Genomic DNA, 16,744 nt, shown 5'->3' on the forward strand with positions numbered 1-16,744 from the left:
TTTGGAATATCTATGAGACTCTGTTTGAAATTTATCTCGTCTGTGGTGTTTGTCTTCCTGTTCATTGCCCTAATTGTATCCCAGACTTTCCTCGTTTTCTTGTTAGCCCATATGTATATATACCCTTTTGTTCTTTGCTCCTGTGTTGGTTCTTGTTTGTATGTGGTGCGTTATTAGCCAGCATACTGCTGTAGAGTTTGTGTTACTTTCTTTTCGAATGTTTACCTTCATCGTTGCATCCCCTTCTTTTTTTTTTTTTTTTTTATACAATTAACCCTTTCATACGTACCGTCACACATATGTGACGGTTAATAACTGGACCCTGCAGAGTAGCGTCACACATATGTGTTTCTGCAACAGCCAGTTATGTTACAAGATGCAAGATTCGCACCGACACAGGCTGCACTAGTCAAGCGTCTGTTATTTATTTTAGCTCAAACAGTTACTCATACAGTCTTTTAAACCACAGAATAAGTTTATTATATATACATACATCCAACTCGTCACCAAAGTACCACGATAAAAAGTTTACATCTCTTATATGCACAGTCAATACATCAAACGCGATCTTCCTCCGATGCGTGCTGCCATTTGTTTACATTAGTAAACAATTAGTTGTCATTTGTCAACCGCTACTAAGTCTTTTCAAGCACATAATATGTTTATTTTTTGTAACAAACAGCCAAATTGTCACCAAAGTACCATGATAACAGTTCACAGCTTGTACAGTATATGCACAGCCATCATATCTAACCGCGATCTTCCCATGCACACAGCCAAGTCTGTTTACATTAGCGCTTGTCACACACACAATGTCTGAGATGTCAAACAGTGCATAGGCAAACCGGACTGCTGATATTATTTGTTCATTTGTTTTTTTTTCCAGCTATAAAAATGAAATGAATAAAACAAAAACAGTACAGCAGACATAACCCATTTGTTCACGTTTACTATATTATATACAGTATTTTTTTATGACAAGAATTCAAAAATGTAAATAAAATAATTTAAAAAAATACTCGTCTACACTCTGCCCCTTTCTACCGGCTGTGCAGTGTCACGTGCAAAAATAACTCACTCCAGGGTGCACTGCAGAGGAATTTAGACCCTACTCATGAAAAGGTTAAAGTTCTCACTCATAAAGTTCACAATATTATTTAACATAACTGCCTCAGCCTGAATACATCAGGTTACACCAACAAAACTAATTTGGAGGGTTAGATCAGGAAGAAATAGCTCCTTAAGGTAACAATTGCAGGTTACCACTTTTTACAGTGTAGGGTTTTTGTAAGTGACTGCAATGGCTATCCAATTACTTTTCCTCATGCAACACCCAGACAATAAGCACATTTTGTTCTTACCACAGTTCCAAAGAATGGACACACACACACACATACACTAAAACTCATCCACATGGCGGGTGCTAATTAGGAAAAACAATTTCTGTCAAGCTAATGATCAGGGGACAGAGATACAATACCGCTCTACAGAGAGGACAGTTAAGTATCCTCAAATAAGGCTTCTCTTGCCCTGTTATTAGCCTATTATAAAACTTTATTTGTTCACTTGTTTATCTGCTGAAAATGGCACTTTTACGATCCGATTGAAAGATAATTTGCTTTAACTGAGCTGTGTAATTAGGATAAGGTCAGATTAGTGAATGCCTCAGGATGATCTAAAAAGTGTCAGGATGAAGGGGCCACACTTTCTGAGTGAGAATTTTAGAGGGACACCAGAGGAGACCTACTTTTTCTTCATCCTGCGGTCTCTCTCTGCCTGGGTGCCCAGTTTGCTCAAGGTCATGGTATCTCCAATACCCATCTCGAAATCTGTTAATCATAACGTGTCATATAAAAAATAAAAAAAAACTCAATTTATGGTTAGTTAAGGAGTATATAGTCTTCATTTATACAAATAATGCAATAAATCAGAATTTATTGCATTATGTTCCTCTTTACCTGGAATAACAGGTGGTGTCATCTGGCCGTCCTTGATCATTGGCTGGTCTAAACGCGCTTTCTCCTTCTTGCCAAAGAGACGGCCGATGGAGGACTTTATGCCCTTCTTTTTGTTGCCCCTAGGCATAGAGAGAGAGAGAAGGAGAGATATCGTGTGCCTTCTTTTTAAACACTTAGGGGCCGTTCACACAGGATGCATACTTGGATTACAAAAACAGCTATTCTGACGCAATGTGTACAAAGACAAACAACTGAAATATAGTGCAGATGGAATGCAAGAACCTGTCCTGTGTGAAAGGCCTTATACTGTATAACATTCTCTTTACTGGCATTATCATTTTTGTATGTAATCTTTTCATCAAGTAAGCTGTCTGCCCTGCTGAGAAATGCTTTGTTATTCATGCACTCCAATTTGGAACTATCAAAGCTAATGCTCAATCTTGATAAAAACTATTATTAAAATAAAATACATTATCATATTCAATATTTTTTACACCCCTAAAATACAGGAATATTAATTTTATAAAAATATAAAGTATGATAAACATCTTCTGTCTTGGTGAATTTTTAGTAAATATTATGTCAGATTGGTTCAATTGGTTAAATCAATTTGTTGTGAAGCAATTTTGTGAATATACACCAAATGTGTACATATAGGCATCAAAAAAGCATACAAAGGCAGTATAAAAGTAACCCATAAGACTTCAGTGGTTAAACTTATGTCTTCAGAAGCGATATGATAGGTGTGGGTGAGAAAGAGATCAATATTTAAGCCCTCTTTTACTATTAATCTCCATTTTCACTTCCACATTTTTCTCCATCTGTTTTTGGCGATTCGCATTCTTCGTGCATACCGCCACCTACTGGGCAGGGAGGAGAATTAATAGTAAAAATAGACTTAAATATTGATCTGTTTCTCACCCACACCTATCATAACGCTTCTGAAGACATGGATTTAACCACTGGAGTCGTATGATTACTTTTATTCTCACATTATATGCTTTTTGGACCTTCAAAGTTCTGGCCACCATTCACTTGCACTGTATGAACCTACAGAGCTGAAATATTCTTCTAAATATCTTCGTTTGTGTACAGTAGAAGAAAGAAAGTCATACACATCTAGGATGGCATGAGGGTGAGTAAATGATGAGAGAACTTTCAACTAGCCTGCATGCACATTAATTACTTCTATTTGATTTTATTCTTTATTAAATTGCCCATATGAAAAGATCACATCAAATAGTGAAGATCTCAAATAGTGTCCATTATATAGAGAGAACATCTGGAGGTAAAAATGTACTAACATATTGTCACTGATGACTGATACAGAGACTATGGTCACTATTGGACAAATGTGGACAATAAGATGAACAAAGGCATGCTGATAGTAATTAACTAGTTTATAGACCCATAGTCCCAATATAAGTTGAGTGTATGTTTGTGTGTGTGTGTCTGTGCCTGTCACAGACTCATCTGAACTCAATTGAGCCTGCTGGGTAAATGATGTCTAATCTACTTCAATCAGAGAGGAATCTATTAGCACTAGAGACATGATTGGCTGTGGATGTGTGTGAGTGTATTTACCCTCGGCCATCCTCTAGGCTTCCTGTTAGCTGAGCGAAGTTCATTTGGTCTAGTCTGAGGCTGCGAGGGGAGGAGGGGGGCGATGTCTCACACTTTATGGTGGCCTTGTCCTCTCGAGCCTCCACGGGGGACTAGGACAAAACCACAATTTTGCAACAACACCTCTTGCACAAAGCTAATGACACGCACAAATCTTCTCCCACACACCTCTAAACACTCATTGATACGGAGTCAAATTAACACGCACACACAGACACTTTATGTTCTTCACATCTGTCACCCTCACAAACTGACACACACATACTGAATTGACAGAAAAAGCAAGCAGGTCTCCCATTTACTCATTTAGAAATGAAGACAGTACACTTACAGCCACTCTCCGGCGGTGTTTCCTTAAATCACTAGGCTGATAGCGTTAGCAGGGAGAAAGAGACCGAAAAGATGCAGGAAGACAGATGATTAAATGTTACCACTGTTAGAAAAATCTACAATCTACAATGTTAAATTTAACATTTAAATTTTAGAAAAAATATCTAAATAGGATTCACTCAAGCTCCTGTTAGAACTCATAGAGTGAGGGAAGGGAGCAGAGTCAGAGATAGAGGAGAAACCTGTGTGTTTGCTCACGGACAGGGTGCAAATTAACACTTGCCAAGTGCCAAATTTGAGTAAAAAACAAAGTGGCCGCGCATGTGCATCCTCTAACAACTTTTACCTTTACCAAGTTTATCTAGGATGTGGTGACAAACATGTGAAATATTCCTCACTTTAAGCCAACAAAACAAATATATTAGAAACAAAATCACAATATATTCTTCATGTTTTCGTGACAGGTGGAAGGAAAATCTTTTGAGAAGGAAGATTGCTTATACAGTATATAATGCTGCAATTGATACAGTGAAGAATATGTATATATATATATATATATATATATATATATATATATATATATATATATATATATATATATATATATATATATATATATATACACACACACACACTACCGTCAAAACTTTTGAAACACTTGCCTGAAATGTTTCTCATGATCTTAAAAATCTTTTGATCTGAAGGCGTATGCTTAAATGTTTGAAATTAGTTTTGTAGACAAAAATATAATTGTGCCAACATATTAATTTATTTAATTTCAAAACTAAAATTGTATTAAAAAAAAAAATTAAAAAAAAAAAAAAATGGACTACTTGGACCAAATAATAAAGAAAAGCAGCCAATAAGTGCCCAGCATATAGATGGGAACTCCTTCAATACTGTTTAAAAAGCATCCCAGGGTGATATCTCAAGAAGCTGGATGAGTAAATGTCAAGAGTTCATGTCTGCAAATTCTAGACAAAGGGTGACTACTTTGAAGATGCTAAAATATAACACAATTTTGATTTATTTTGGATTTTTATTGTCACAACATAATTCCCACAGTTCCATTTATGTTATTCCATAGTTTTGATGACTTTACTATTATTCTAAAATGTGAAAAAAAAATTATAATAAAGAATGAGTAAGTGTTTCTAAACTTTTGACCGGTAGTGTGTATATATATATATATATATATATATATATATATAATAAAAATAATGCACCTTACAGTTTCATGGCAAGTAACAAATATTTGGGTGGTTGATAAATAAGCTTGTCCTAGATGATAAAAATTAGAAGTCTTATAAAAATTTAGTTTAAAACACATGTATCAAGTTTGTAGAAATGTAATATTTGTGTCCATGTTGATATCATACATTTTTGAAATTTTCTTCAATTATGATTTACAATCAAAAAAGGAATTAAAATATTTCCTTTCCCCTTGAATACACATGAGTGTACACAAATTAATCATTCATTTAAAAAAAAAGTTAAAAGTAAAAGGTAAAAATATTTTTTACAAATATCATGAATTTTTGAGTCACGAATATCAAGATGTTTTGTCAGGGCTACTCCATTTGACCTGAAAAAAATTGCCTTTTCATAAAAATTCGATATATCGGAGATATATATTTTTTTATTTCACACACAGTCATGAGGATCACCTAAGAGGACATGGCAGGAATTTTTATTAATGAAATAGTTTTGTGTGCCCTCGCAATAAGGTTTGCGTTCCCTCTCATTAGTTTGTGTTCCTTCATGATAAGTTTTGCTTTCCCTCACAATAGTTTGCGTTCCCTAGCAATACGTTTTGCATGCCTTTGCAATAGTTTTGCGTTCCCTTGCAATAAATTTACCATGGTATTACTACTGTAACCATATTTTAATCTTGATATTCATAGTAAAACCATAGTAATAATACAGGACAACGAAAACTATGTTAATAAAAATCATAATTTTGTGGTTATTATGGTTTAACAACAAGGGCACAACTGTATTAAAACCACGGTTTCCACCAAAAAAACATGGTTACTTAACTTACCTTTCATAGTTACTACAATATTACTGTAGTAAAACCATGATTTCCTCCAAAAACTATGGTTACTACAGTCTACAATATTACTTTAGTAAAACTATAGTTAAACTATGGTATTTGTAAAAAAATAAATAAAAAAATAAATAAATAAAAAACTATAAAAAATAAATAAAAATAATGATAAATCCTGTGCTGTCCTCTAAGGGGCTCCATACTAAAGGGATCTTCTCTGTTTTATGGCTTTCTTGTCACATGACAAAAAAATGGAAATTGTTTCACTGTTTTTTTTTTTTTTTTATATAATTATAAACAATTATTCCACACTGCTTATGCCAACATTTCTTTTTACATTATTTTTTTTTTTTTACTCTCTCTGGACAGATATACCACTTAGACATTTGTTACTTTAAGGCCCAGTAAAAATGTCAAAATTACTTTGTACTCGAATTTCATCATAGTTTATCATAGTTGAGGTGTGAATTGCATTTTTTATGTATTTTTAAATAACTTAATAGATCCCGACAGAAAAAAAGGAGCATCACGTCATTGGCCCATTTATAAACGGTAATTTTTTTAATTCACTGTGTGCCTAAAAGATCATTTTGGAAGGTAGTCATGGCCTAACACAGAAAGGTATGAAAAGACTTGCAGATTTTGATGATGAGCATTGAATTAAGCGGTCAGAGATTGTAAAGATTATTGCATTATTATTACAATTGTTATTAAGAGTTAGGATATCTGTAATTTGTGAAGAATGCCACACTAATTGGAAAACAATCTGGTGAGGCATGATCACACAAGAACCGTTCATACATTGTCTGCATGCATGAATTGCACATGTGGAGGAGGGCTGGTCAGCCTCACCAGGGTCATGATGCCTAACTCATGGGCGGTTGAACCAGACGTCATCTTGGGTGTGGATCGGCCGCTGACGGGAGGCGAGGAGCTGGCCAGGGAGAGGGCGGTGACGGAGGTGGGGATGGAGGATCGTGGCCGCAGGGTCACATTGAGCCCGTCCATACTGCCGCTGTTCACCCGACTCTCGATCTCATCCGCCCGCAGTTCTGCTGATTCCCTCTCCACCTGGATCATTCTGAGAGAGACAGAGAGATAGAGAGATAGAGAGAGATAATCAAATCAAAGCCACAAGCCTTTTTTTCCAATCAGAATATATATACCAAAAGAACACGTAACTGTGATCAAGAAAATGTATGGTTATATACTAATGTTAATCAATTCAATAACACTTTCGATGAAGCCTTATGTACAATGCATTATGAAGGTATTATATACTGTACACAGGCTTTGTAGAAAGTGTTACCAGAACTTATTGATACATTCAAGTATTCATGCAGCAGAAATGCAGTCAGTGAATCTTTATGAGTTCATTCAACAGTTCAGTCTGCGAGTCATCACATCACTGCACATTTCAGGCAATGCTGCTATTGACTGGCATTTATATTTATCAACAACTCAGAATCAATCTTTGTGACAGGCAGATTCAGCGTAGTGACTCACAAATATTGTCATATATGACAGATGTTCTACCGCCAACACTTTCCTTTATGCTGCTGAATGGAATCCAGACAGCTTGGTATCAGGACAGAGGCTTCAGAGGACTGTTTGGATTTAGACTGAGGTTCTGACAGTTTCTGTTACCATTCTAGTTATATCTCCAGTCCGCCAGAGCAGAGAGATGCCAAGGTGCTCTTTTGGTCTGCCTGCAGGATCTAAGTCATTTTTGAAATCTAAAAAGTCAGTGAATTTGAGAAGAAAGTTGACTCTTGGTTATGAGTATGTTCAACAGAGCGTGCCTTTAAAGCACAACACCCTGATCAATAAGACACATGAACCTGACATCTGAAGGATCAAAGCTGTTATATTTGCAGCAGAATATTAGGACTCTTGTAAGCAGCAATATCTTAGAACGTTAATGTATTCATATACTAAGGAAATTTTGTAAAGCATAACCCTGAAATCAGTTTAAACTGATTGGTAACACATCAGCGGCGTTTCTTTCATTTTAAGGGAATTTTTAATCTGCCAGAAGTTAAAGGAGCCTTTCTGTATACTTTTGTAGCATATTATTTCCCCCTCAAAAGTCAATTTATAATGTTAGTCAATTTTGTTTGTACCAAAAACAGTCATAATTTTGTTTTTCGTGACTATTTTTCTCCCTTTCTCTGACCCTTGCTCTTTTTGCTGGTGTACCTTTAACCCCTTAAATTCTGGTGCATTTTTGGGCTACCTACTGTAATTTTTCACACACAAATTTAAAAGCTAACCATTCAAAAGTTTTTCAGAACATCCCCCAAATAAAAAAATAAAAAAGACTGCAATTATTCATAAAAACATATTGTAAACATTTACAATCTTATGATGAACAGAAATTAATTTTTTTTTAAATAATAATAATAATAATAATAATAATAATAATAATAATAATGTCTGTAATTCCGGTTCACTATCTCCCTTTAAAAATTAAGAATTTTTCCTCCATCACCTTCCATTACAAAATGCAGATCTGAAATGTAGGTGGCGCTCCAACGCATTTTAGCCCTCACAGATGAGCTCGTCCATAGACATTCAGTCTAATTCACAGTTCATGCACCAACCCCATTGTTTCATCGAATATTTCGGCCTCTGAGTGGAATAGAAGCTCATTCTAGGCGTCATTAGAAATCTGAGATTCTCCCCGTTGCGATGATATAAACATTTTATCACCAATAATCAAACATATTTTTCCGATGATTTGTTTAACATGCTTTTCCTGCTGGACTGCATATTTTGTTCTGGACAACTTAGATATAACATTGGATTATTCACCCAAGAAAACTAACACACAAATAAAAAATGGCTGATTTTGTAGAAATCTGCCAAAGATAAAAGCAGATATAAAGTTTTTGGCTACCTAGGGCTTACAGATGCATTGATCGGGGCAAAAAAAGACGTTTGTATTTGAAGTCTTACAGAAATCATCTTTCGAACTGTGGTATTAGGGCAACAAATAAACTATATAGTCACATGCCTGAGAATGAGAGCTTTCATTTGATATATGACTTTTCCATTTAAGTGCTATGTGAAAGACTTTTATATTCACGTTAATATTTCTACCACATTAACTCTAGGTGGCGCTTATTTGTGACATGGATGTTTTCAGCCCTTATTTTGTTATTTTATGTAACAAATGCAAAATTGATGGAATTCTATGAAAAGTTCTGATTCTAAGCTTTCAAATGATACCCAATATGCCTGACTTACTGTATCCGGGACTTGAATGTTTTAAGATAAAGAGCCCCCATATGGACCTGCTGGCGGGTCTATAGAGTTTAATTAACACTATTGAACAAGGATTCCCATTTTGGTCTGTTTCTCACCTAAAACCGTTCATATCGCTTCAGAAGGCTTGGATTAAACCACTCGAGTTGTGTGGATTACTTTTATGCTGCCTTTACATCCTTTTTAGGAGCTTGAAAATTTTGGATCCCATTGACTTACATTGAATAGATAAAAACACATCACGTTTGTTTTCCGCTTAAGAAAGAAAGTCCTTTTTGGGCAAACTGTCCCTTTAAGAGTCTGTATTCATCACCTTATCTCCTCATTAATGGCATCGAGCTGTTCCTGCAGCATGAGAGCGAGTGTCTGTGCATCTGAGTGCCCACTGGGAGACAGCATATCGGCTGAACTGAAGATGGTCTCACGGTCTTCATCATCCAGGTCTGACAGCTCAGTGTCGCTGCCCATCAGGTGAGTACGGCTCGCCCGTAAGCTGGAAGGTTGAGAGCGATCCCAGTCCTGCTCCACCATCGGCAGAGTCTAAAAACACACACCAACAAAAGACACATGGATAAGGGCACAAAAACCACAGGCTTATCAAACAGTTATTATTCAACCATGACTTTCCAAGATTTTAGTGGTTTAGAAAGATGTGTTTTATATCGGATAAGCGAAGAGTTCCTGTAGTTTAACTGGTAGAGAGTGGTGCTGGCAATGACAGTGAATTGCTGCTCTAGGTGGCTTTGGTTAGAAGTGTCTGCGTACATAAAATATAATCTAAATATGTAACCAAAACTTACAGTGAATGCATCCAATGAGGCAAAAAAGGAAGGAGAAAAAGAGAGAGGTAAGACTGAAGGAATAAACATTGTCCATATTTATTATTACAGCACATAGCTACACCTAGAGGCACGATTTAGCTGTTGGTTTACATCATTTTACACCACTGAAATAAATTTAAGGAAGACATGAAGTGAGCGTTTTAATTTGAGACAGTAATCGATGGTAATGTAGATGACATTGACACCTTTGTGGGTTCATCCCTGAGTGCCAACAGTCGACCTTTCTGAGCCCTTCGTACGACCCCTGTGGAGGAATAATGATCACCCTGACCTTCCACCACTGAGAACCGCAGGTCTGTGGCACTGCCAACATGAGACCTAAGACAGGGTCAACAGGGAAAGAGAGAGTCAGACCGACAGAAAGAGAAGCTCAGATGCCTTACTTAGCATGTGTTCATAGCTATATCACTTTTAATGCACAAATAAAAATAGAGCACATGCTTTCTTATGTCTATGAAATTAATTTAAATCTGGATGTCACCTAGGGTGTGTTCCATCTCCAAACACCCCACTCCTGCGCTTCAAATGATCCAGTTCTGCTCGTAGTTTCTCAATCTCACTGATCAGCCTCTCCTACAGAGTCAGAGAACACTCAATTAGTTGAATAAGTTCATGCAAGTTTCATAAATTCACGTCTGGTTACAAAAGGAAGCAGAATTTACCATACATGCTATTGTTTTTGGTTGTTTGACATATAAGATGTCCATGGACTTTCTCAGTTACATATCAGTGCAATATCTAAGGAGCAATGATACCTTTGTGTGATGGAACTCCTCGAGTTGTTTCTGAGAGTTCTCCAGGTCATGGATGAGTGCATTCTTGATGAAGGAGAAACAGGAAATAGAAAGATAGAAGAAAGAAAGTTGAGAAAAAGCTCAAAGCAGCAGGCCGTACCAAAAGATGACATGCATGCTCGCTCGCTCTCTACATATTGTGCTTCGACCTGTCCACTTACATCTGGACAATCATTCTCACACACTACTTTCCTGTCTTATCAGCTTAAAGCTAAAAAAAAAAAAAAGAGAAGAGCTCATGTGATCTAAATGACTGAAGCTTCATAGCGAACCTTTGCAGTACATCTGGTAACAAATAGGTTGTACTTTTTAAAATAAGTTAACTACATTAGTTAGCATGAACAAACAAAGAACAATACTTTTATGGCACTTACTAATGTTAATGTATACTAATAAATTTTTTAGATTAAAAGTTGCATATGTTAACATTAGTTAATGCATTATGAACTAGCCATGGACAATTGCATTTTAATAAATTAACATTAACCAATATATGTAAGATCTAAATAAAAAAAATAATAAATAAAAAAAAAAAAAAATATATATATATATGGCCTTTATCGCATCATTTACTCACCCTTATGACATCCTAGATGTGTATGACTTTCTTTCTTCGGCAGAACACAAACTTAAGATTTTTAGATGAATATCTCAGCTCTGTAGGTCCATAGAATGCAAGTGAATGGTGACCAGGCCTTTGAAGCTCCAAAAATCACATAAAGGCCAAATAAGTAAAACCAAAAAAAAGACTTCAAAGGTCTGGTCACAATTCACTTGCATTGTGAAGACCAACAGAACAGAGATATTCTTCTAAAAATCTTTGTTTGTGTTAAGCAGAAGAAAGAAAGTCATACACATCTGGGATGGTATAATTTTTGGGTGAACTATCCCTTTTACAAATGTTGTCATGACTTTTCCATGACCTTTCCAGTGATTTGTGATTATTTTGTAGGAATTTTTATGAATAATTTATCAACAGACTAATTTGCTAATGAATCATTCAGAATGACTTGTGTACCGGTTCGACCAATTCATTAAAAAGAACTGCCTCAAAAGAATGAGCTCACAAAATGGACATCACTAGGGCTTGCAAATTAGTTTTACTCTACACAATCTCTACACAAGAGCAACATCTAGCCGATGAAATGCAGTAAAGCAGAGTAATGTCTTTAAGAAATTTCCATAACTTTTCCAGGTCTAGAAAAAGCAATTTTAAAATGTCCAGCTTTTCCATGACCGTGGGGACTCTATTGTTCTCACTTAGTATAGACCTATAATAAGGCCTTATACTCTCTAAGGTGAAGGCAGCAGTGTAAATATGGACATCCAGCCATGGAAATCTGAGATCTGCTGACATTTGGCCTGGGAAATAAGTCAGTAATGAGAGCTGTGTGTAGGAGTACACTGAAGGTTGACACTTTGCTTGAAAGATAGAATATATATATATATATATATATATATATATATATATATATATATATATACACTACCAGTCAAAAGTTTTGAAACACTTGACTGAACTTACAAATCTTTGATCTGAAGGTGTTTGCTTAAATGTTTGAAATTAGTTTTGTAGACAAAAATATAATTGTGCCACCATATTAATTTATTTCATTACATAACTAAAATTTAATTAAAAAAAAAGTTTTTGAAACTGATGACTTGGACCAAATAATAAAGAAAAGCAGCCAATAAGTGCCCAGCATATAGATGGGAACTCCTTCAACACTGTTTAAAAAGTGTCCCAGGGTGATACCTCAGTTGGTTGAGAAAATGTCAAGAGTACATGTCTGCAAATTCTAGGCAAAGGGTGACTACTTTGAAGATGCTAAAATTTAACACAGCTTTGATTTTTGATTTTGTTTAGTCACAACATGATTCCCATAGTTCCATTTATGTTATTCCATAGTATTGATGACTACTATTATTCAAAAATGTGAAGAAAAAAAATTATAATAAAGAATAAGTGTTTCAAAACTTTTGACCGGTAGTGTATATACATACACCGATAAGCCACAACTTTAAAACCATCTGCCTAATATTGTGTAGGTCCCTCTTGTGCCGCCAAAAGAGCGCCAACCCACATCTCAGAAAAGCATTCTGAGATGCTATTCTTCTCACCACAATTGTACAGAGTGGTTATCTGAGTTACTGTAGACTTTGTCAGTTAGAACCAGTCTGTCCATTCTCTGTTGACCTCTCTCATCAACAAGACATTTCCGTCCACAGAACTGCCCCTCACTGGATGTTTTTTGCTTTTTGGCACCATTCTGAGTATATTCTAGAGACTGTTGTGTGTGAAAATCCCAGGATATCAGCAGTTACAGAAATACTCAAACCAGCCCATCTGGCACCAACAATCATCCATGCGATTATCTAATCAGCCTAAATGTGTGGCAGCAGTGCAGTGCATAAAATCATGCAGATACAGGTCAGGAGCTTCAGTTAATGTTCACATCAACCATCCGAATGTGGAAAAAATGTGATCACAGTGATTTGGACCGTGGCATGATTGTTGGTGCCATATGGGCTGGTTTGAGTATTTCTGTAACTGCTGATCTCCTGGGATTTTCACGCACAACATTCTCTAGAATTTACTCCAAATGGTGCCACAAACACAAAAATCCAGTGAGCGGTAGTTCTGTGGATGAATATGCCTTGTTGATGAGAGAAGCCAACTGAGAATGGCCAGACTGGTTCGAACTGACAAAGGGACATCCAGCCATAGAAATCTGAGATCTGCTGACATTTGGCCTGGGAAATAAGTCAGTAATGAGAGCTGTGTGTAGGAGGATATTGAAGGCTGACACTTTGCTTGAAAGATAGTGGTTAAGTATGTACTGCATGTGTGGGTAGGAGTGGTTAAACCTGTACCTTATCCTCCAGCGCAGCCATGCGCTCCTTCAGGTGCAGTTGAAGTCGTTCATTAGATTCAGTGAGGAGACGGTCCACAGTGTCAGACAAACGTTTGTTATGCTCCTCATTCATCTTCTCCCTCTGACGAGCCTGAGAGTGATTGAGAGAGTGAACAGAAAAGATAAAAATTAAGAATAAGGTGGAGTGTGAAATGTAGTGTTGAAGATAGAACAATGCCCTGTCTTTTAAATTCATACACTGCTGACAGTAATTGCTATGGTTTTCTGAGGGGTTTTTAGTGCATTGCTATGTGTTTGGTAGGTACTTCTGGGTCAACAGATCGCACCCACCCCCAAGTCTCTAAGATATTTTTGTCATTTAATATGTAACAAGTCCCTCCTTCAATGGACGTCTATGAGATTTTATTGCACAACATCAAATGTCAAGTCATAAATCTGATAAATCTGATCACTTATAGCACACCTCTCCTAAACAAGCTGCACCCTTTGATGTATCACAAATAATTTACATACTGAAGTTTAGTACTTAGTTTCAGAGATTTGGTGGGGCAATAGTAATAATGATGCTTGACTTAACAGGCACTACTTACTACAATATTTTAAATTGCAATTTAATTGTGAAGTTCACAGTAAAACCAATAGAGGGCACCATTAAACACTGAAGCAAAGTGGTCGTTTTAAATGTTTTTTTGTCTATGATTTTAAGTCTGCTTTATGATATTAAAACACGTAACTGACTGACAGTACAGATAGATATATATATATATATATATGCGGGTTGGTGCTGTATTGGTGGCACGAGGGGGAGCTACACAATATTAGGCAGGAGGTTTTAATGTTGTGGATGATCAGCCACAACATTAAAACCATCTACCTAATATTGTGTAGGCACAATTACAATATAATTGTGCCACCATATTAATTTATTTCATTATAAAACAAAAACTTTATTAAAAAAAAAAAGTTTTTGAAATTAATGACTTGGACCAAATAATAAAGAAGAGCAGCCAATAAGTGCCCAACATAGATGGGAACTCCTTCAATACTGTTTAAAAAGCATCCCAGGGTGATACCTCAAGAAGCTGGATGAGAAAATGTCAAGAGTAGATGTCTGCAAATTCTAGGCAAAAGGTGACTACTTTGAAGATGCTAAAATATAACACAGTTTTGATTTATTTTGGATTTTGTTTAGTCACAACATAATTCCCATAGTTCCATTTATGTTATTCCATATTTTTGATGACTTTACTATTATTCTAAAATGTGAAAAAATAAAATAAAAAATAAAATAAAGAATGAGTAAGTGTTTCAAAACTTTTGACCAGTAGTGTGTATATATATATATATATATATATATATATATATATATATATATATATATATAGGGCTGTCGATTTACCACGTTAATATTATATAAAAATAATGCATTTAAAAAAAAAAATAATGCAAGTAATTATGTCCCCGGACCGTGACAAGGAATGTTCCTTCCATCTGAGCAATTCAAGCTTGAAGTACCACCTGTTTTCTCCAGGGGGCTGTAAGCGAAACTTCAGCTGTTTGGGCAAAACATTATAAAGAGAACAAACCACACTCACCGACAGCAGACAACACAAGATGAGAACACGTTCTTGTGTTCAAACATAGCTTGAAGGAGAGCAAATACGAATGTAGGGATCTCAAGACGTGTTTTTCTAAGCTTCAACCTATGTTTAACTTGGCACAGCGACCTAAAAACTATATGTTTAAGACGCGATGCAAACGAGACACTCCAAAAGCTTCTGACGCAGGTGTGCACTGACGCGTCCTTAGAAAAGCCCTCATCATAAATCTTTGACTGATTCAATTGCAAAATAGATTGCTGTGAACTGTAGGCCAATTATAGGCAGATTACATAAGTTCAATAATATGGAAATAAACATATACTGCATACTAAAGACACTTTTTGAATTGTCTTTTTGGTAACACTTCACAATAAGGTTCTATTCGTTAATATTAGTTAATGCGGGGGTCTGGGTAGCTCAGTGGTAAAAAGACGCTGGCTACCACCCCTGGAGTTCACTAGTTCGCTAGTTTGAATCCCAGGGCGTGCTGAGTGACTCCAGCCAGGTCTTCAAAGCAACCAAATTGGCCCGGTTGCTAGGGAGGGTAGAGTCATGGTGGTTCGTTCTCGGTGGGGCGCGTGGTGAGTTGAGCACGGATGCGACGGTGGATGGCATGAAGCCTCCACACGCGCTATGTCTCCGTGGCAATGCGCTCAACAAGCCATGTGATAAGATATGCGGGTTGATTGGTCTCAGACGCGGAGGCAACTGGGATTCATCCTCCGCCACCCGGATTGACTACGCGAGTCAAAAGGAAAAAAAAAATAAAATAAAATAAATAAATAAATATATATATAAATATTAGTTAATGCATTAGGTATCATGAACAAACAATTAACAATATATTTTTACATCAGTTATTAATCTATGTTAATATTAGTTAATAAAAATTCAATTGTTTATTGTTAGTTCATTTTAGTTTTTTTTTTTAAGTATAACTAAGTATTTAATCATTTATTGAATTATTTTTATTTGAGGGGCTTTCTAAGCAAATATTTATATATGCGATTAATTAGATTAATTAAATTTCTGAGGGCATGTGGTGTATATTTTGATGACAATTTATCCGTATATATAATGCAGGGGTGATGACTTTTAAACACAGTTGCAGTGGGATATTGGCACTCAGTTGCCTGGCAACGAACTCTTAATTTTCTTTTGGTAGCAAATGGCTTTTAAGATGTAGTCAGCTCAGAGCATCGTGAATGTAAGCACCACAGTTTCATTAAGGCTGAAGGAGTATAATAAGTCTCCTTTAAGTCATTAAAACCATCAGCTCACATGCAGGAGGAAATTTACCATGCATGAATTATTCAAAATCCAAATATAGCAGCCAATTACAGCACTGCTCTCAATGGGGGTGGGGAAATTCAGCAGCAAGATGGGCTAAAAAATGCCCCATA

General features: G+C 36.1%; 1 protein-coding gene across 3 annotated transcripts in view; it reads right to left on the reverse strand.

The window, feature by feature from the left end:
• LOC127426134 (liprin-alpha-4-like) overlaps positions 1–16,744 on the reverse strand; it is a 164,317-nt gene that overhangs the window by 19,484 nt on the left and 128,089 nt on the right. For 2 of the 3 annotated variants that reach the window (XM_051672694.1, XM_051672693.1), the window contains exons 10-19: positions 13,739–13,870; positions 10,826–10,888; positions 10,552–10,643; positions 10,256–10,388; positions 9,542–9,747; positions 6,814–7,042; positions 3,913–3,948; positions 3,543–3,673; positions 1,959–2,077; positions 1,748–1,829 (exon numbers count right to left, since the gene is read on the reverse strand). In XM_051672694.1, the coding sequence (XP_051528654.1) occupies positions 1,748–1,829; positions 1,959–2,077; positions 3,543–3,673; positions 3,913–3,948; positions 6,814–7,042; positions 9,542–9,747; positions 10,256–10,388; positions 10,552–10,643; positions 10,826–10,888; positions 13,739–13,870 (1,223 nt within the window). Of the gene's footprint in view, positions 1–1,747; positions 1,830–1,958; positions 2,078–3,542; positions 3,674–3,912; positions 3,949–6,813; positions 7,043–9,541; positions 9,769–10,255; positions 10,389–10,551; positions 10,644–10,825; positions 10,889–13,738; positions 13,871–16,744 lie in introns of all 3 variants that reach the window. The other variant, XM_051672691.1, reaches the window with a different exon arrangement.

Source organism: Myxocyprinus asiaticus, chromosome 35 (genome assembly GCF_019703515.2).
Source record: "Myxocyprinus asiaticus isolate MX2 ecotype Aquarium Trade chromosome 35, UBuf_Myxa_2, whole genome shotgun sequence".
Lineage (NCBI taxonomy): Eukaryota > Metazoa > Chordata > Actinopteri > Cypriniformes > Catostomidae > Myxocyprinus > Myxocyprinus asiaticus.